This window comes from Ruditapes philippinarum, unplaced genomic scaffold (assembly GCF_026571515.1).
Source record: "Ruditapes philippinarum isolate M1 unplaced genomic scaffold, ASM2657151v2 ctg3939_1_1_1_1, whole genome shotgun sequence".
Taxonomy (NCBI): domain Eukaryota; kingdom Metazoa; phylum Mollusca; class Bivalvia; order Venerida; family Veneridae; genus Ruditapes; species Ruditapes philippinarum.
In genome coordinates, this window is record NW_026853802.1 from 407,816 (window position 1) to 430,751 (window position 22,936).

Genomic DNA, 22,936 nt, shown 5'->3' on the forward strand with positions numbered 1-22,936 from the left:
TCTAACTAATTTAACTAAGTGGATAAACAGGAAGTGGATGAGCGACAGACCTGAAATCAAATCCCACAGTATGGGATCATGTATCAATGCTGTTTGCCAAATATCAAGAGGCTGTGATAAGTAGTTGCTGGGAAAACTGTTACGAAAATTTCATACCATTGACCATTAATGCTGAAAAATCTAACTAATTTAACTAAGTGGATAAACAGGAAGTGGATGAGCGACAGACCTGAAATCCAATCCCACGGTATGGGACCATGTGTCAATGCTGCATGCCAAATATCAAGAGGCTGTGATAAGTAGTTGCTGAGAAAACTGTTACGAAAATTTCCTACCATTGACCATTAATGTCGAAAAATCTAACTAATTTAACTAAGTGGATAAACAGGAAGTGGATGAGCGACAGACCTGAAATCATATCCCACAGTATGGGATCATGTATCAATGCTGTATGCCAAATATCAAGAGGCTGTGATAAGTAGTTGCTGAGAAAACTGTTACGAAAATTTCATACCATTGACCATTAATGCTGAAAAATCTAACTAATTTAACTAAGTGGATAAACAGGAAGTGGATGAGCGACAGACCTGAAATCCAATCCCACGGTATGGGACCATGTGTCAATGCTGCATGCCAAATATCAAGAGGCTGTGATAAGTAGTTGCTGAGAAAACTGTTACGAAAATTTTTTTCCCCGCCCGCCGCCGCCCACCGCCCGCCGCCGCCCGACATTCACCATACTATAACCCGGGTTTGCACCTGTGCAACCCGGCCAATTAAAGTACATTAAACATTACATGTTTTTCCTTTCAATAGTTAATATAAAATAGCTTAATGCTTACTTCTGTTTATATTCTACAATCTGTACTTGATCAGATATCCAGCGTCCTTGTTGACTGAGTCGTATCTCTGAGAGAACTTTCTCTGTATCAGTTACAGGTGCCGACTCTACATGCATGTCTCGACTTAACACTGGCTCAGAACCAAAGTCAAACACCAAAGTTTCTCGAAATGTCCCATATATATCTGTCTTAAACACCACCTAATAATACATAAAGAAAATAACATTGTTTTATACAAGTTTGAATCACAGGCCTACAACTTTAATAATGTAATTAACATTGGTTATTAAATAACTTATAAAATCTTTTAAATATATTGAAATTTCTTGAGAAATAGCAACTTTCTTTAAAAGCCCATTTTTTTTAAATGTTTGACCCAATGTAATTTCTAAAGTTCTCATCCAATTAAACTCTGCAAACTTATGTTATTTATGTAATTAAAGAATGGTATATCATCAGTTGGAATCAATTATGTTTTAAAAAAGATTTTATTCTTTCCTGCTGAAATATTTCTGGAAATGTGTAGATGTAACCCATTCAGTCAATTAGGGAAATTAAAAACCTTTTACATTACTGGACCCAAAATATCTTAATCCCTTGTTAAAAGTATTTATTTCATAATTAACCAGTTTTGAGCTGCTGAAGTCAGTGGATGGGATTTTGTATATAAAAAGATGATTTATTCATGAACTTGAAAAAGCAATGCCATGATTGGCTACGATGGTCCATTGCTCTGCATATAGGCAGACTGACCTTAGCAAGGAATAATTATTTGGGATAGAATTCTTTTGGCAATTTAACTTCTATCTAGTCTTGCCAAGTTTTTGCCCAAATCTCCCTCCCTGATGTCTCCAGTAAATCACAAAATAGCTTATTTTTAATCATAATGCATATCCACAAAGTGTATATGGGATTTATTAATCCATTTAAACCATTTTTCTATTTTAATTAAGTGACCTTGGCGCCAGGAGGGTTTAAATGTTATCCCAACTGGGGTCTTCATATAAGCTTGCTATATTCCCATTTTGATAACAGTATCTCATTCCTTACTCATTGTTTTGTCTGGATACCATTTTTTGTTTTCTGTAACAGTTACATCGAGTCCAAAAGCAATCACAACCAGGGTCTTCATATAAGCTTGCTATATACCAAGTTTGAATGCAATATCTTATTCTTAACTCTAGTTATTGTCCGTAAACCATTTTGGTATTTTCAGTAACCTTGACCCCAAAGGGTCAAAAAGCAATCCCAAATGGGGTCTTCATATAAGCTTTCTATAGTGTATACCAAGTTTTATTACAATAATTAACTCATAATTAACTCATTCCAAACTCTTGTTATCCTTCAGAACACATGAAGTGGACTGACCCATCAACCAGCAAGCTGACTCCTATATTTCCCTAATAAAATATAGTTTGTGGGGGTATAAAAATATATCTTGACATACCTTTACCCTGTACACATATTCCCCTGGTCTATTTATAGTGATTTCTGGGTTTTTCCATTCTTGGCAATGATTTTCTAGATTTTGATATTTCTGAGTTTTCTTTGGCCCAACAGATATACTGGATATGTAGAAATAGTTAGAAACTGCCTCATCTAGTAATACCACTCGTAAAATACATATCTGAAACAATATATGGTCTATATTTAGATCATTAACAATGTGTAGTGTAAAGATGAAAGCAGGGCAAGATCATAATACTAAGTTAACATAGAAAGGGCCAATATAAATCATTATTGCTCTGCTATAGTACAACAGCTAAAAACATCATTCAATAAGGCTTAATGGCACAATTTAGATCCTTTGACAATAAAGTGAAGACAAAAGATGTCATCCATGCATTGCCTCCAACACGAGCCTTTAAACGAGTAGATCTTACTTATACTAGAGGGATCATTTTGTTACATAAAGAAATCAACATTTAAATCATATTTATCTTAAAAGACTGGAGATTTAATTTATCAATTTTCGAAGATGCCATTAAAAATCAGTCAAATGACACCAGCAAAGCCAAAAGAAACCTTTACAGGCCCCCTTAATCAATTTTTTAAAGCAGTTATACTTATTAATGTACCTTTACAGGCCCCCTAAATCAAGTTTTAAAGCAGTTATACTTATTAATGAAGAATAAACAAAGTACATACTTTACTAGTGATGGTGAATGTCCATGCATGTGTACACTTCTTGGAGATCATGTTTACCTTGAGATCAGAGTTTACTATCACCTTCGCATAGTCTACACTGGCAACCATCTAAAAAATAGATAGAGAAATTAAAATCATAAAGGTTTATTTTGTTGTTCAGATTTTGATATAATTAGATAGTATGTATGTTAATTGTTGGCATTATATATACAGGAAAGAGACCCTTAGACTGCAATTAATTTTTACTGCTGGGAATCATTTCATTATTATTGATATAAGATCACCTGGGAACAATTCTTGTGGAAAAAAAAATATCATCAAACTAATTATTTTTTAGAAGAAAATGTTCAACATCTTTATTTCTAGGTACAAAAATAAAGGGATATGGACCAGTTACTCAAGCACTATTTTTTTTTCAAATCATAATAATTCAAATAGTCAATAAAGGATTATTTTTGTGAAACAATAACAAAACTAAACCAACAGATTTTTGCATAGGAAGACATGCTCTACATGTTGATACATTTTTGTAATAAACATGTATATTGGAAAAAAAAAGACCCACAACCACTGGCTGCTAAGTTTTTTTTAAAAATTATTTGATTAAAAAATATTTTTTTGTACAATATTACAATATTAGTAGATTGATACCCCAATGCATCTTTTTGTGAATTAATATTAAAATATCTCCAGTTGTTTTTGACAAGACCACCTTCTAAAGTATTTCTATTGGTAGAGTTCTGCATGGAATGGATTTTTTAACAACTTTGAAAGAGGATCCCCCCTCCCACAGGAACATTTCTATGAAGTTTTGACGTTATATGCAAAGTGGTTTAGAAATATTACAGAAATCTGTGGATAGATGGACACCAGATGACAGACAGCAAGTGATCACAATAGCTCACCCTGAGCAAGTCAAGCTCTGGTCAGCTATAAACTTAAAATAAACTTGTAATGTTAAATAAAATAGTCTTAAAACAGACTTACAGTATCTGAAAAATCATATAACTATTTTCCAAACTGTTAAACACACTGATCTTCAACCATTAACATTCATAATATAATAAGCATAGTGATAAAATGAATGAAAATAAAACCATCATATCATTAAAAAAGTCTTGATCTGTTCAAATAAATTATTTCCCAGATACGTAATTCAAAACCTACAATTAATTGTTACCATCATTAAATAGTTATATACATTTGTTCCTAGGTAACCTTGAGAAGGGCAAACATGTTCGTCAATATGGACGCACTTTCCCAGTAAAACATTGTAATTATTTCAGACAGTTTTTTTCCTCTACTTACCTGACAATTATAAAGCAATAATTATGACATTTGCCTGAAGAGATTTCTGTGTCTATTAAACACAATTTACATCGTTATTTCCAAATATGTTCTAGTAATAAAAATGAAATTAACCTAAACATTTGGCTTAAAAAGGAAAGGAAGATATTTTTTAAACTATACACAATGCTACTAGAACTGCCTGTGTCCTATGTGCAAATTAACACAACATGGCACTCCATTAGTAGAGTATTTAGGAAGCTTTTGATCCATCATATTGATTAAACATAATGTAAAATTAAGTATGAAAAATTACAAAGGGCAATAATTCAAAAATATTACTACAAAGTGATGGTTCTTAGGTATGGCACTTTTCCTAAATATGATTTATTTACCAAGAAATTGTCAAGTTGATGCCTACAATTTTGAGCTATGCTCAAGACAAAAGCACCCCACTTCTCTTCACATCAATAAAGATTCAAGTTGATACTTTTGATGATTTTGTTTTTTTTCATAGCACACTTTCATCAAAACATATTAATTGAAGTATGTAAAACTTGTCTTTAAAAACATATGTTAAATTAATTTATAGAACTTCTATAAATTATAGAAAATTTAAATATAAAAAAAAATTGATTGTCAAATGAGAGAAATTATATCTCATAATGAGACAAATTTAATATTTTTCTTTGATGAAGTTTCACGAAGAAGAAAAAGAGATCATGAGATAAATAATATACCTGGAGAAAATCATGTAAATATTGAGCTAGAGCAGGTAGGTAACACTGTTTACATGAACTTATATACTTATCAACAATCATCAAGGTAAAACTGTCAACAGACAGTACCTACATGACCAGATGCATGTAATTATAACAAAACTATTTATAAAGGGCAATAACCAGTACCTTAAAATTGTGCAAGACACAATCGTGTATTACCTCCCTTCAAGTACACTTTTATTTTGGACTATTTGGTCATTTACTTCTGCTCCGGCAACTATCATAAGCAAGATTTTAATGTTTCCAAAATATAGATAAACTGACATGGTCACACATGCTTTTTTTGTTCAATAAAATTGTTGTTAGTGATATAGTTGGAGTTTTAAAGGGTATAAAGCTATATCCTATATATACGCTGTAAAATTTTGTATTTTCAATAATCTTATGGTCAATTCTCGAAAGAGTTGTAACATAGAGTAACTCTTTACTCAACACATATGAATATTATACGTAAACTGAATAAAGCTATTCCGGAACAAAATATTATGCTGCTAATTTAAGTAGGGTTTTAACTGTTTAGCAACAGTTTTGTACATGCACCAATTGCTGAAAAAGAAATATACAAACATATTTCTTCCATACAGGTATTCTAGATGTATTATTTTTCGAAATTCAAACCATAATTCTGTAAACAACATGTCACATATATAGCTTTATACACTTTAAATTGCACTAAAAACATATGCCAATTCATTACTTTAACCTGTATTTACAAAATCTTTCTTTAACTGATTGTTGATGTATACGCAACAGTGTTATTCCATATATATTTATGATCATCTCATTGTATTTTCCTTGCATTTTAAAGTTTGTTGAATTTCGTGCTGTTGTTTGTTTTTGTTGTTTTTTTTTTGGGGGGGGGGGGGAGGAGGGTGGGACCAGAGGCTTATGTTACACAAATAATAATCATGATGCTTGAATATCTTTCTAATTAATAACAAGGTAATTTACTAACCACAGACTTGGGGTACTCTGCAGTCATGAGTTTTTCCATGAGCTGTTCTGGATAAGTGTTGCCATGAAGATGTTTATCTTTTGCCATCTGTAACTGCTGCCGTTTAAATTTGAACCTGTCTCTCCATTCCTCTAGCTCTTCTGCAGAGTGGGCCTCAATACATTTGTCTGCATAGGGACAACGCCCACTAGCTGTATATCTACAATAAAGTTTGATTTGTAACAGTTATCTCAGATAAAAAAATTCATTATAGCAAATTGGATTACTCATAAATGTGAACAAAAATACTATATATGGAGAAACCATACCACATGTTTAGTTTATTTGTATTTAAAACAAAAACTGATTAAACAAGAGCCCGGTTTGAGCCGGGTGATGATCCCCGAATAGGTTTTGGACACAGGAAAGTACACCTCTTGTAGTTTCAGAGTTATGTCCCTGGAAAAAGTTCAAAGTGCAATAATTTCAAAATTAGGCAAGGCAGAGTAACTGTTCTTTGCACTGCACTTCTAATCAATGTGATCTATCAACCTACAAAGTTTCTTGATGATATCTCTTATGATTTCAGAGTTATGTCCCGGACAACTTCAAAAGTAAAAATAAACAAAGGGCAATAACTCCAGAATTAGGCAAGGCAGAGTTATGATTCTTGTGCACTGCACATCTACCCATTGAGATATATCTACCTACAAAGTTTCATGTTGATATCTTTTATAGCTTTACAGCTGTGTCCTGGACAAGATTTTTCTAAAAGGGGAGATAATTCAAAAATGAGGCTTAACAGAGTTTTGGTTCTTTTGCACTGCACCTCTACTCAATGAGATCTATCTACCTACAATGTTTTATCTTGATATCTCTTATAGTTTTAGAGTTATGTTCCAGACAAAGTTCAAAGTGTTGAAATTAACAAAGGGCAATAACTCCAAAATGAGGACAAAATAGTTATTGTTCTTATGCACTGCACATCTACCTATTGAGATCTATTCACCTACAAAGTTTCATGTTGATATCTCTTTGGTTTTAGAGTTATGCCCCGACAAGATTTTTCTATAAGGGGAGATAATTCAAAAAACCAGGCAAAATAGAGTTATGGTTCTTTGACACTGCACTCCCCCTCAATGCCCTCTACCACTGTATGAAGTTTCAACAAATTATCTCCAAGGGTTTTCAAGTTATGCTCCGGACAAGACAATGGACGGACAGATGGACGGACAGACGGACAAGGCGCCGACTATATGCTCCCCCGAAATTTTTCGGGGAGCATAAAAAACCCACAAAACAACTAGCTTCATCAGATGAAAATATGGGATTCTCAGATTTAACCACTGTCAAGTGAGACCAATTTAACTACAACTGTATATCACCATCTGAACATTAGGTAGAATCTCTAAAAATATATTCTATAAATTTAATAAATTAGGAGCTGGCCATAGAACTTCTTCAATACTTAACATAAAGAAATAAAATGCCACCAATAAATTCAAGGAAATTAAAAGAAAATTAAACACTGACTGAACATCCTTTTCCCCCATTTATATCAAACATTCCCCAATTTCTTCCCCTTCTAATAACCAAGGGTTTAAAAAACATAAAACATTCTTAAAAAAAATTAAAATTTAAATATTATTTAACTTTTCCTTTTAAAGAAAAAACTTAATTTATCAGAAAAAAAAGGAAAAAGTTTTGTATTTATAAATATTTTAAAAATTTCTACGAAAACTTTTTCTTTTTTTTTTTTGTTTTGTTAAAAAGGGGGCTTTTTTCTTTCGTGATTTTGTGGGACTTTCACAATTCAATTTTTGTAAACTGTAAAAATAAAGATACAAAAATTTTCTATTTTGTTGACGGGTTTCTGTTCTCATTAATACACTGTAACCTAACTATAAATTGTTAACAATTGTTTTAGCAATATCAAACAGTATTTTTTAAAATTTAAATTGTAAAAGGTAAATGAGCGGAAAAAATTTGTAGATTTTTTTTGGGGGGTATTTAAATCAAAATTTGGGAATGGTTTTTTCAAAAAGAAAATTTTTTAAAAAATTAAACCCCCTTGACTAATGAAAGCCTTTTGGTATGAGGCTCTTGGAGGGGGCCCTTTTAATTTCCAGCTGTGTCCCTCATCTGAGGTTAAAAAATTTTTCTTATGTTTCTCCACAAACGGCAATGGGTGTAAAGGTCACTTTTTGTGAAAAGGTCATGTTAAAAAATTTTGAGCAGGAAAGGTCAAGGGGATTGAGCAAAAAATTTTAAGATCAGGTTAATTTAAAATTATGGGGGTTTTTTCAATTGTTTGGAAAAAATTTTGGTAAAAAATACTTTTTTAAAGGAAAAATCAAATTTAGGTTTTTAGCAACTTTAAAGGGAATTTATGCTTTGGTTATCTTAATCACAAAAAAAAATTATTTTTATACATGAAGCATTAGTTATAAATTGTAATTCTACTTAGACGTACATACAAGTGTTCTCTATTACACTAAAGTTTTGTATTCCATGAAATAGAGGTTTTTTCCATAACCATCAAACTGCAAACCAAAACAAGAGCATGGCATGCCTTTTCAGGCTCAACTGTTAAAAAATTTTTAGTAAAAAGATGCATGACTTAAAAGAAATTGCTTTCAGCATCATGCCCAATTGTCTAACAACTGCACCATGCAATAATAAGCAAGCATTCAAAGTTTCATGTTGATACCTTTTGAAATGTTTGAATAATAGGCTACATCAAAGTTTTTGGACCATGGTCACACAGCGATCATAGTAGCTGGACTTTTTATTCAAAGCCAACAAGCTTAGATTTTTTTTTAAATTAGCTTCATTTTCTTAGATATTTTTGATATTTAAGCAAGGCTATTCTTCAAGAAATACAGCCCATAACAAAACCCTGAAGCAGTTTAATAAAAACATTTCAAACCAAAAAAAATTTTTTAAAATAATAAAACCCCTTTGTCAAAAGCCCATCTTTTTTTAAATTAAAAAAGACATACCGTTTAAAAGCCGGAAATTTTTTGGAAATTTTTTTTTGGGGGAAAAAATTTGTTTTTCCCAAATTTCTTTGAGATGATTTGTTGAGCTTTTTGTTTGATGTGCCCATTATTGTTTTCCCTCCCAAAAGGAACACATGGCTTTTTTCTTTCTGTTTTTCCGAAAACAGTTTTTTTATTTTTTGGTTATAAAAAAAAGCTACCTGATTCCTGTAACATTTTTAAAATTTTTGGTAATATGAAAGCCCTCCCTGTTTCCCGGGTAACATTTATATATTTTTAATGAAAGTCCCCCTAAAAATTCCTGAAACATTTAAAAAATTTTTTTTTATAAAAGTCTACCTGATTCCTGTAACAGTTATATATTGTAATATGAAAGTCTACCTGATTCCTGTAACAGTTATATATTGTTATATGAAAGTCTACCTGATTCCTGTAACAGTTATATATTGTAATATGAAAGTCTACCTGATTCCTGTAACAGTTATATATTGTTATATGAAAGTCTACCTGATTCCTGTAACAGTTACATATTGTTATATGAAAGTACCTGATTCCTGTAACAATTATATATTGTTTTATGAAAGTCTACCTGATTCCTGTAAGTTATATATTGTTATATGAAAGTCTACCTGATTCCTGTAACAGTTATATATTGTGATATTAACAGGCAGATTATCTACAAGTTTTATATGATCTAAATTGTTGAAGACAGTGTAAATTAATTGGCAAAAAGTTTATTCAAATCTAATTTGCAGAAGAAAAGGAGTGAAAGAATAGTGACACTAATTTCCTACCTACATAACACAATCATCACATAAATCATAATATCACAATAGCATTTTTTTAGGTCATCCAGCAACTTTCCAGTTTTACTGGTGGAGCAAGACCTCTGGTGAACCTTCATGCATTATTTTAGCCACAAAAGAACACCTGAGTAGAACCACCTTACACTTTTTAAGCTAGCTGGATAGCTTCCTAACATGAAAGAATCCAAATTCTGTGTTGGGATTCCAACTTACAGTGGTGAGGGCAAGTTGTTTGAAGTCAACAACCTTAACTTCTTGGCCACAGTTGCCCCTTATAATAGAAATAACATATGACTTTCAATGCAGTTTGAACAACGAATATACTGTATTAACTCATATCACTTCAAACAACTTAGAACAAAATAATAAACCTGGTCTTTCAAGGCATCAAGAACAATCTTCAATCTCTTCAATTCTTTAATTGCTACTGGATGCTGTAAAGATAGTAAATATTGCATTCTTCATTATATATTATAGCATTACAATAATCATAATAATCAGGTTTTATAGAGTATGATATCTAATAGAAATTCTCAATACAATTAGGTAACAACCAAATCATGATTTGCTGACTTACTAATATAAACCCATTCCAAAAACATGTAGACATGTTGAAACTTAATAAAAAAAATTTCACTTTCGTTCGATAAAATTCTTTTCACTTTCTTTCAAAGAATTTTCAGTTTACGTCCTTAATATGTATTTAATATCAATCTGTTTACAGATACATAGCTTCCTGTTGTATTATTTTTCCTACTTTGATAGTATTTTCTTTTAAATAAATGTAATTGAAACAAAATTTACATTAAATTTCCTGTAATTAATTTATTCATCAAGAAAATTTTGCATTAGTGTAGAAGTAGTTATCACATAATTCATAATTGATCCTGGACTTACCCTTGGTTCTCTTTGTAACCAGACAAGGGCCTCACTGTAAGCATCTTCAAAGTGACCCTGATGACACAATACTTTGATCTTTTTCTCAAGAAGCCTTTCATTATTACCAAACTGGGAAAGAGCTATAAAAGTAAAAACAATCACAATTATAGCTATTGTGACAACATTAAATAAATTGTAAGTAATAAAAAAACACTAATTATTGAATAATAACATACTCTATAATAAATATTTGCATGGGAAATGAACAAGATATCAAAGAGTTTAAAGTGAGACAAACCCTTTATTACATTGAAAATGAATAGTATCACACACATGTAACTAGTGTATTAACATTGCCATTATGTAATAAAACATGAGGTAATTAATCACTCATTATCAGGGCCTCGGGCATCATTTACATATTTCTGCAAGAGAAAGGACAGCACATGTGTCATATGAAGGCAGAAAATTCATACAGATATGCATAATTATACAATTAAATATCATTAAAGCAGGCAAAATGTGTGTACATTAACAAATTGCATGTAACATATGATGATCATGTCAATCATATTAAATCATATATCATCTACTAACAAGTAATAAGCAACCTTGAACATTGATATATGTGTATATTTACTCATCAAAATCTATGTAACTTTTATTGATTAAATTGTGTTTGTATTAATATGGTTTCATAGATCGGCAAACACCAAACAGGATATAAAATTACATAGAAATTAAGTTGAAAGAATCTACCGTATTTATATTTTTTTTTCATTAATTAAACATCACATACATTGTATACCAAATGACATTTAAACAAATTATAATATTTTTATGTGTATTGTAACAGGCTGTATATCTTATATATAAAATAAATTTGTATCAGTCTGTTACTTTTATTATATCTCATAATCAAAACAGTGTGTTACAGTATCATAACAGCCTTTTTTTATCATTTTCAGGTATACAAACAATATTACAGAAATGGGTGGAAAATGTGTAATAAGAAGTAAATAACAGGAATATAAATAACATATTATATTATTCAGAAATGTGTCACTGTTTGTAATTTTTTTTATGGTAAAGTCACTAAAAATTTTCTGTATGTCTGTTTCTTGAAGTTTTGTAACAAAATAAATATTAACAGATGATGTTTCTTACTTAATAAACTGGACAAAAACAAATTTTTCATTCTTTGGAATCACTTCCTTTTACTAGATGAAACTTTAAAGTCTGAGAAATGCACACTATAGATTGCTCTATATTAAAAGCCTGACAAGAATGTCATAAAAGTCAGTGATATAAAAGTTATTTTAACTGTTAATAACTAGTTACTAATATACAATTATTTCATGGGTGTGTTTGGAAAAGTCATAACTGTTTGTTGCCCCTCGGTATCAGGAATGACATTTGAAACTGTTTCCAGAGGCCGAAGGCAACAGTTCCAAATGCCATCCCTGATACCGAGGGACAATAGGTTCCACATACACTCATGAAATAACTGTTTTATTACCTAATATTTGCAACAATATATATATAGCATCAACATACATATAACATTTTTTTTACAACTGTTTTAAACCATATAGACAAACCACTATCGAACACTATTTGAGCAATGTTCGAAAACAGAATAGTGGCAGGCGGCGTAAACGGAAATACCTAATGGCGTCAACAAGGGTATAACAGGAAAAAATGTTGACTGGACAACAGTTCATTTCATCATTCTGCATGCACAGGATTTCAGTGGTTCAATTAAACTGTTGCAAATAAGGAATTAGTACTTGTAGAAGGCATTAAGTTAAAAAGTTATGATGACCTACCTTTGTCACAATTTTCTAATGCTTCTTGAAACTTTTTCTGAAATAAATGATATTGAATTATGGTAATGGTATGGTAAAAAGTCCCCATAACTTATACACCTTGTATTCATATATCTTACTGGCTTCAGCGGAAATAGTTTAAACAGAATAGGAAACAGTAGGAAAACATGCTAGATCATTCTCGGTGCATTACAAAACAAGAGCTGTCAGAAGGACAGCGCGCTCGACTTTTTTAGTGCTTGCCTATAAAACAAAACTTTGACAGTTAAGGGCACACAAGACTTTAACTAGGAATTTCTAAGTACAAATCAAGAAACATTTTCACAGAGTTATCTTCTCTTGCTTACAGATAGGTCTCATGATGGCACATAAGAACTCCAACTTCCAAAGTAATATCTCAAATGGTTAGGTCAACAAGTGGACAAGAATGAAAATTTTAACTGAGTTTCTAAGTCAAAAAGGGCCATAATTCAAATAAAATCCTTAACAGAATTACCTTCTCCTGCCCATGTTTGGGACCATGATGGTAAACAAGTATTCCAACTTTCAATTTAATATCTCAACCAGTTCAGTCAAAAAGTTGACTGGTACAAAAAACTTAACCAAGATTCTAAGTCGATAAAAGGCCTTAATTTTTTAAAACAAATCCCTGACAGAGTTACCTTCTCTTGCGTACAGATGGGGGTAATGATGTGAAATAGCATTAAAAGTTTCAAAGCAATATCTCAAAGGGTTAAGGCAATAAGTGGATTTTACCCATATTCAATGTATTTTCTAAGTCAAAAAGGGGCATAATTTTGTCAAAAACCTTGACAGAGTTATGTCCTCTTGTCTGTTGATGAAGGTCGTGATGGTAAACAAGTATGGTCAGTTTCAAAGCAATACCTCCAATGGTTTTGAAATAAAGTGAGGTGGTACAAAAAACTTAACCAAGCTCAATACACTTTCTAAGTCAAAAAAAGGGCCATAATTCTGTCAAAAACCTTGACAGAGTTATGTACTCTTGTCTGTAGATGGAGGTTATGATGGTGAACAAGTATGGTAAGTTTCAAAGCCATACTTGTAATACTTCTGAAATAAAGTGGGGTGGTACGAAAAACTTAACCAAGGTGTGACGCCAACGCCGACGCCGGGGCGAGTAGGATAGCTCCCCTTTTCATAGAAAAGTCGAGCTAAAAATTAAGAGCACCAATGGATATTGTAGGAATTAACTAAGTACTTGACATAATTATGATTTTTTAAAAAGGGGCCCCAAATTTGAAGAGAATGACCATATTTTTTCCAAAAAAATATGGGAATTTTTTTTTGGTAAAAATTTTTTAAATTTAAAAGACAAAATCAACTTTTTAATTTAATACCTTTTATCTTTTGAAGATTTTATGTTTTCTTTCTTTTGAAAGTTTAAGGGGGCAAAACCCGGGCAAAAAACCAAAAGTTAAAATTTTGGTTTAGAAATCCTGTGAAAATTATGACCCCAAAGAACACCGACAGTAGTTTCAAGATTAATGCTGCACACAAAAGGGCAATAATTCAGTCAAATGTCATTCAACAGTAAATATGGGTCTGACCTCCAATATTGATCTCAAAGACATATATGTAAAGCAAAATTTATATCTTAAAGTGGTTTAAGTTGAATGCAAAGCTTTAAAAAGAATAAAACTGGTAGTGATCCAAGGTATGACAGCCCAACTTTTCTTTGAATGCTAAATACTCAGATTTTTATGAGCCAAAAATAACATAATTATTCAATTGTCAACACAATATTGATCAAGGAATATGAAAATGTAGTTCATGGGAAACACATGACAAACACTATGTTTTGTTTATTTAAAACTAAGTTTTTCCCGGATTCTATACCATTAATGTCCTTTCAACAATTGCCAACTTCTCAAAATAAATCATTTCAAAAGAGGGGAGAAAAAGACCCTCAAAATTTAAAATGTTTTTCATGCAAACCAAACATAGGTAAACATGCACCCCTAACAAAAAAACTTTATAAAATTTTCAAAACAAAAGGGCCATGTTGCCCCGAGGTGCTCATCTGGATTAAACCCCCCCCCTCTCACCCCCCCAAACCCCCCCCGGGCCAAATTTTTAAACCAAAAGGGTTTCTTTTATTTTAACAAACTTGGTAGACACCCATAAGAAGAAGTATCATGCTTAACATCTAAGCTCTAGCTCATTGGGTTTTTTAAAAGAAGATTTTTTAAGTTTTTACTATACACATATACATGTAGTTAAAAACAATGACACCCCTGGGGTGGGGCCAGTTTTGACCCCCGGGCTTTTATTTGCAAAAACTTTGTAGACACTTACTAGAAAATGTTTCATGCTTAATATCTAAACTCTAGCTATTTGGGTTTTTTCAAAGAAGATTTTTAAGTTTTTGCTATACACATATAAGGAAAATCAATGACTCCCGGGACGGGGCCAATTTTGACCCCAAGGCTTTTATTTGAACAAACTTTGTAGACACACACTAGAAGATGTTTCATGCTTAATATCTAAACTCTAGCTATTTGGGTTTTTTCAAAGAAGATTTTTTAATTTTTTGCTATACACATATAAGGAAAATCAATGACCCCTGGGGCGGGGCCAATTTTGACCCCGGGGCTTTTATTTGAACAAACTTGGTAGACACTCATTAGAAGATGTTTCATGCTAAATATCTTAGCTCTAGCTCTCTTGGTTCTTTAAAAGAAGATTTTTTAAGTTTTTACTATATGCATATAGGGAAAATCAATGACCCCCCTGGGGCAGGGCCAATTTTGACCCCAGGGCTTTTATTTGAACAAACTTGGTAGACACTCACTAGAAGATGTTTCATGCCAAATATCTAAGCTCTAGCTCTTAGGGTTTTTTAAAAGAAGATATTTAAAGTTTTTTCTTTCGGTTGCCATGGCAACCAGAGTTCTGCATGGAATTAAATTCTTTGAATAATTTTTAAAGGTGACCACCAAAGGAACATTCCTGTGAAGTTTGGATGAAATTGGCTTAGTGGTTTATGAAGAGATGTCATTTAAAGTAAAAGTTTACGGACGGACGGACAGCGATCACAAAAGCTCACCCTGTCACTTTGTGACAGATGAGCTAAATTAAAGGAAAACACAAATGCATGTTTAGAATGTTATTGTACACTGCACTTCCTTTTATTGTGCTTGACCATTGTATGGAAATGTATTGAATTCTAACTACTAGTTTTCAAGTTATGCACTGGAAATAAAGGGAATAACTGTAATTAGTCCAAATAGAGCTATGGTTCTTGTGCACTGCACTTTATCTCACTGCCCTTGACCATTGTATGAAGTTTCATCAAATTCCAACCATTAATTTTAAATTTATGCACTGGACAATAAAAAGTAACAAAGGGCAAAAACTCTTAAATGAGTCACACGCTTCCTCTTAATATACCGGTACTTGACCATTGTATGTAACTGTATTGAATTCCAACAAGTACTTTTCAAGTTATGCTCTGGAAAAGTAACAAAGGGCAATAACTCTATAATTACTCTGGTAACATAGTTATGGTTCTTGTGCACTGCACTTTCTCTTATTGTGCTTCACCATTGTATGAAGTTGTTTTGAATTCCAAACAGTACTTTTCAAGTTATGCTCTGGACAAGGAAAAGAATCAAAGGGCAATAACTCTGTAATTGTCAAAATGGAGTTATGGTTCTTGTGCATTACATTTCCTCTCAATGTGTTTGATCATAGTATGAAGTTGTATTGAATTCCAACCATTAGTCTTCAAGTTATGCTCTGGAAAAAAAGCAATGGAAAAGTAACAAAGGGCAATAACTCTGTAATTGCTTTAGATAGAGTTATGGTTCTTATGCACTGGACTTCCTTTTATTGTGAATTCCTACTTGTTGTTTTCAAGTTATCCTCCAGACAAGGAAAAGTAAACCAAGGGCAATAACTCTGTAATTAGTCAAGATAGAGTTATGGTTCTTGTGCACTGCACTTCCTCTCAATGTGCTTGACCATTGTATGAAGTTACACTGAATTCCAACCATTAGTCTTCAAGTTATGGTCTGGACAAAAGAAAGCAATGGAAAATTAACAAAGGACAATGACTATACAATTACTTTAGATAGAGTTATGGTTTTTGTGCACTGCACCTCCTCTAATTGTGCTTGACCATTGTATGTAGTTGTTTTGAATTCCAACCAGTAGTTTTCAAGTTATGCTCCGGACAAGGAAAAGTGAATTCCAACCAGTAGTTTTCAAGTTATGCTCCGGACAAGGAAAAGTAACAAAGGGCAATAACTCTGTAATAAGTGAAGATGGAGTTATGGTTCTTGTCCACTGCACTTCCTCTCAATTTGCTTGACCATTGTATGAAGTTGTATTGAATGCCATCTATTAGTCTTCAAGTTATGCTTTTGAGACTGACTGATCTACGAGCAGGTGACCCCAAATTTCGTTTCTTCTACTTCTACTTCTATGTTGATCTCGTCTGTAAATCCGCTGTGCAGACATCAGCGACGAGTGGTGATGTGAAATGTGCTCCATTAAAACGTGGGCTAAAAACCTGTCCCCCATGTGCGGCACCAGGCGTTCGAGTTAAAATAATGTGAAAACGTAGTGTGAAGTAAAATCCAACATGTTTGTACACTATACACGATTTTAATAATTTACACATATACGTATGACTGGACAGCGGTTTTAAAACTGTCCAGATTGTCCACAGTTGTGATGTTAGTTGGTAAGTTGTTCCAATAAGGTACAGTTCTTGGAAAGAATGAATGTTTGTACGCATTAAGTCTGCAGTGATAAGTGACGAACTTTACCGAGTTTGTGTATCTTGTAGATAGTTGTGGGTGGTATTCAACTGGTACAGCCACCAGGTTATTAAACACTTTATACATAAGAATTAAGTCCGCACACTGACGACGTTGTTCAAGTGTTGGCCATTTTAGGTCGTGTAGCATTGATGTTACGCTAGATGGATTGTTACGATTGAATGGTTTATTCATGACGAATCTTGCCGCGTTCCGTTGTATTTGTTCAAGTTTCTTTGATGTATTAAGTTGTTGGGGATTCCAAATTGGTGACGCATATTCCAGTTTAGGTCGAACCAAAGTTTGATAAGCTCTTTCCTTTACTGTGGTCGGGCAATGTTTTAAGTTCCGTTTGATGAAACCAAGAGTACTAGAAGCTTTTGCTGTGATTGAATCGATGTGTAGGTTGTATTTCATAGTATCTGCTAGTTCAACTCCCAGATATGGATGGTTTTTAACAATATGTAGTGATTGATTTTTCATTTTGTAGTCAAATACAGATTTGTTACGTTTATTTGTTATTGACATGGTTGCACATTTATCGACGTTAAATTCCATTTGCCAGATATTACTCCAATCAACTAAGGTTTCCAGGTCTTTTTGTAAAATATTATGATCTTCACTGGTGAGTATGGGTCTATAAATGACACAATCGTCAGCAAATAGGCGAATTGATGACTTAATATCCAAGGCGATGTCGTTAATATATAGTAAAAACAATGCAGGACCAAGCACGGTTCCCTGGGGCACGCCAGATGTTACCAGTGACGGTCTTGATGATTCTCCGTCTACTACTACTCGTTGATAACGACCGTTAAGGAATTCATTAATCCATAAGTTGGTTTCATTACATATACCATAATATTGCATTTTCACAGAGAGACGCTGATGTGACACTTTATCGAAAGCCTTAGAAAAGTCAAGCACCGCCATATCAACCTGGTGACCAAGATTAACACTACGAGCAATGTCATCTGTAGTTAATAGAAGTTGAGATTCACACGAGCGTTTAGCCCTGAACCCATGTTGGTTTTCATGAAGAATGTTCTGGCTGTCTAAATGGTTCATTACTTGTGAGACTATTATATGTTCAATCATTTTAGAAACAACTGCGGTTAAGCTTACAGGGCGGTAGTTTGATGGTTTGGTTCTGTCGCCTTTTTTGAAAATTGGTACAATGTTAGCGTTTTTCCAGTCCAATGGTACTTCAGATTTATCAATTGACTGTTGGAATAAAGACCGTATAATTGGTGCTATTTCAGTTACACATTCTTTCAAGACTATGATAGGTATTTTATCTGGCCCAGAAGCTTTCTTGGGATTAAGTCTGTTAATACACTTAACAACACCATTTAATGTAACGTTTATCTTGGGCATCGAGCGGTATGGCGAAGATCCTTTATTAGGTAGATTGTCCAAAGATTCTTTCGTAAATACTGAACAAAATTGGTTGTTAAGCATTTCTGCCTTATGACTAGCGGATTCGGCGATTTGACCGTTGTTTTTCAATGTTCCAATGTTCACGCTGTCTTGTTTACGAGACTTTATATATTTCCAAAAGGATTTCGAAGATTTATCATTTTCTGGATCTAGAAGATTACTAATGTAATTGTAGTAGGAAGTATGTAATTTATTCCTTACAGTTTTGCGAAGGTCACTAAATTTCAGGGGTATAATTAACACAAATTTGGAGGTATGCAACTATTAAAAAGAAACCTACTTGTTTAATCAGTTCTGAGACTTCAGCTATTATGGTGTTGACTTTAATCTCATTGGCGCGTGCTCTTTGGCTCGCACCATGCCCTTGATGCCATGAATTTTGACCCGGAAGTTGAGGTGGAGCCTCCTCCTCTGCATCGTTATCCATCATCCAATCTTCTGTGAGGCATTGAGATAGTTACTGCAAGCATAGAAATTTGGCTATGTAAATATTGATATTTCTAAACAAGATTATTTTTCTTTACTGTAAACATTACATCTTAACATCTTCCAGTCAAAATGTGTGTTTTGTAGATAAATCGTTAAAGGTACGACCATTCCAACAGATTCTTTCTTCTAGTTATGTTAAATGTACCAGATATTTCTCAATGGACTATGAATATTAATCTAATTTGCTACCAGTGTTAGAAATGCTATACAATTTAAGAAAATCAGGTTCATGAAAGTATAGTGTATTATCTTTAAACCGTCATTTTTAGCTCATCAGAACCAAAGACAGTACAAACTTGTATCTAATTATATTTGGACATATACTTTCAGAGTATAAAGACCTTGATACATGACAGATGAGTTCCAATTTCATGTCATGTGTTGTACAATACAATGCTTGTTCTATGGATATGCTTATATATGTTGTGAAGAGCAAATTTCTTTTTGATAAATTCACTATACATTTCAAATTGGCATGAATCTATATCTATCTTCCAGAATCCTTTTCTGTCAAAAACCTGGTGAGAATGCACAGTTCTTATAAAGTTAAATTTTAAGTGAAATGAACAGTATGAAATATAAAGGGTTCTTTATGTAATAGTTATAGTATATGAAACGAGTTAGTTACGAGGGTATAACACTGGCTGGGGCGACATCAAGGGGTGTTTCTGCTAAAAAATGGCGAGGCCGTTAGGCCGAGACATTTTTTTTTGCAGAAACATCCCGAGATGTCGCCCCAGCCAGTGTTATACCCCCGTAACTAACGAGTTTCATATACTATAACTGTTTTATCGCAATGGCATAATGTTTTCTTTTTTGTATAGATACAAATAAATAAATTAATCGTTAGCTACATTGCAGTTATTTATCATAAGGCAGTTTTTCTGCCGCAAAAAATATACAAAAGATATCCAATATAAGAGGCGGATTGTATACTGTTACAAAGATTGATTTAAGATTAAAGGGCTTTTTTATTTCATTTATTATCTTTGTCTATATTTTTCATTGTATTTATATATTTATTTTATTTTATTGATTTCATTTTTTTATTAGTTAATGTTTTTTTTTTTTGCTACTGGGAATGGTCGTTACCACTGCCCCATTGGAGCCTCTATGAAAAAACTGTATTGATATATAAATGCCAAATAATATGGATTTTTTTTTTCACAATTTTACGACAAATCAAGCTTTTTTTCACAAAATGAACAGGTCCAGGCCCCTTCACAATTTTGACAAAAAAATGCCCTGGGTAAGCTAACCTTCTATGGGAATGGTGACTATATCATTAACGATTTTGCATACATTTGATAACTGAGAAGGGCAAAAAGTGGATTTTCAACTGGATTTAGAGGATCAAAATTGGATTATTATTGACTTGAATTTCAATGGTGCTTAACACATTTGGTATCATTGGTATAAAGATCCAACATCACCATGAAAATGACATTTGTTATTATGATAGTATTCAAGGTTAAATAAACCCTTTTTCTGGGCTGCTCACTATCATTGGCCAATCAGAGTGACTCTTATATAGAAGCCTGACGACACTTTTGGTCTGACACATGCCTTTTTTATGTTCAATTTTACTTTACAATGGTGGTGGTTCTCTTGTCTTTCTCTAAGCACCGTTCTCTCCGCATTTAACAAAATTTGAACTGGATGCTGTGGAGTTTTCACACCCTTCAAAAAGCTGTAAGCTATGTTTTTTGTTTTTAATTTTTTGATAGCATTGCAAACTCTATCTCATCTCTTTTTTACTGGAAATAATTAGAGTATGATGTTAAGACAATGTGGTCATTACGTTTGACGGTAAAAAATATGGTAAACGATTACGAATGAAAATCAAAACAATTCCCTTAAAAGGGGATGTAACCGTTGGAGCCTTACTAACAAAAGAATTTGAATGGTGGTGCAAACTTCTATTTGATACGAAAATTAATTGATGATAATATGCACTATTGTGACATAGTCTGCACTACCGTCCTACTGCCAAAAATAGACCCAATCACAGTAGGTAAACTGTAAACCATTTAAAGAATTAAAGGTGACTTATACTCAGTTAACATTAATAAATTAACTTCTGCTTACAACATTCGTCCAACTGAACTTTTTATTATGTCACTCTGCATACCGCCATCATACAGGGTATGGACAGACACTGTTAATTGCACTGGGATATCATATGTATCAATTGTACACCATGTGACCATGGAGAGGCTACAGTCAATAAAATGAAAACCGCATCAGAAACATTTAGGAGACTCTAACAACCAGGTAATACTGGATGTGACAAAGGCAGGGTCACAGATCTTCTTTGGACAGATTCTATTTGATCAATTTGAGTGAGAGCCAGACCAGGCTTCTGATGCATTGGCTAGTTGTGGTCAAACAAGGGCATTATATGCAAAGCATCAAACAACGACAAATTACTCTTAACGCACCAATGAATGTCACTCGTACATCAAGAGTCATTATATTTCGTGTTCGAGTTCATATTTCCACAGCTTATTGATGCAAAGATAGCTACAAAATATTAATTAACTTTGTCACAAATTTCACCATGCAAAATCTTCCCCATATGCTGTGTAAAACTGTAACCAACCTGTAAGATTAAGATTATGATTATGCAACAAATTTAGTTTGGTCTGAATTGAGAAAACTATATGTAGGAAAAGCAATAGTTACATTTACTTATGCAGTATACAATACAAACTTAATAACATATTCTTGAAACTGGAACACACTAATAAAGGACAAAAAAAATTGCAAGGTCACGATGTTAAACAATAGATCTAGCACTGTGAACAGAGGGTATCACATAAATGATTCGAAACACTGAGATTTAAGTTATGTCTTGAAAAGCAAAGCATGAGGTACATACATTTACTGGTTGTATGCTTTTTGGAAACTCCATAGCGAAATATGAGTCATTGTTCATTGTTTTGATTTTGTCAAGTGAACAACAAAGTTTAGTTCAGAACGCTGACCTTCGTTGCAGTTTTGCACATTTGTCAGCGACCTAATTAGATGAAGCTACTTACGTATGGTGTAAAATAATTTAATTTCGCTTGCAAAACGCATAAGAAATGACAAACACCTAAAATTAGCACAAAATACACCGAATTTCACCTTTTCCAACTTCCTGTGCCATGCCAGGAAAATGACGTCATTTAATTATGGGTATGGTATAAAACATAGTTCAGATGATTTTCACAGATTTCGTTGTCGTCTGAAATAAAATTTGTCGTCTGAAATAAAATTTATTATTAATTACGTTTTGCAAACACACTATTATGAGTGTGAATTGAAGCCACAAAATACGGAGATTAAACTTTTTGATCAAATTGAGGATGATTATGTGATGATGACTATTATCAATCATGATGATGATTGTAGACGCTTTTTAATAATGACAATCATCAACTTTTTAATTCATTACCCAAAAAGTCATTTCCTTACATACAAGCATGTAAAATTATTCTGCTTTTGAACACATGTGGTGGATGGACTATCATTAATTGTAGATATTAACACCCATTACATCATGAGCATTTTGTGGAAAATGGCTGTTACAAGTTCAAATTGCTATAAAACTATAAAAAACTGCTTCAATACTCATCAACCTTGGCACTAGTGTTGACTGGACCATTGCCTTTGCAACAACACGCACAGGCTTAAAGATCCTGTTACCATGGCAACGAGGGGACATCTCAA

The 22,936-nt window shown here is 32.9% G+C and overlaps 1 protein-coding gene across 1 annotated transcript in view; it reads right to left on the minus strand.

Annotated features, from left to right (window-relative positions):
- Positions 1 to 22,400, minus strand: part of LOC132737937 (probable helicase with zinc finger domain) — a 39,886-nt gene extending 17,486 nt beyond the window's left edge. The window contains exons 1-9 of the mRNA XM_060725316.1: positions 22,352 to 22,400; positions 19,014 to 19,193; positions 12,510 to 12,546; positions 10,699 to 10,820; positions 10,144 to 10,235; positions 6,015 to 6,213; positions 2,991 to 3,098; positions 2,290 to 2,469; positions 843 to 1,042 (exon numbers count right to left, since the gene is read on the minus strand). Coding sequence (XP_060581299.1) covers positions 843 to 1,042; positions 2,290 to 2,469; positions 2,991 to 3,098; positions 6,015 to 6,213; positions 10,144 to 10,235; positions 10,699 to 10,820; positions 12,510 to 12,546; positions 19,014 to 19,163 — 1,088 coding nt within the window. The 5' untranslated portion in view covers positions 19,164 to 19,193; positions 22,352 to 22,400. The remainder of the gene's footprint in view (positions 1 to 842; positions 1,043 to 2,289; positions 2,470 to 2,990; positions 3,099 to 6,014; positions 6,214 to 10,143; positions 10,236 to 10,698; positions 10,821 to 12,509; positions 12,547 to 19,013; positions 19,194 to 22,351) is intronic.
- Positions 22,401 to 22,936: the final 536 nt, after the last annotated feature.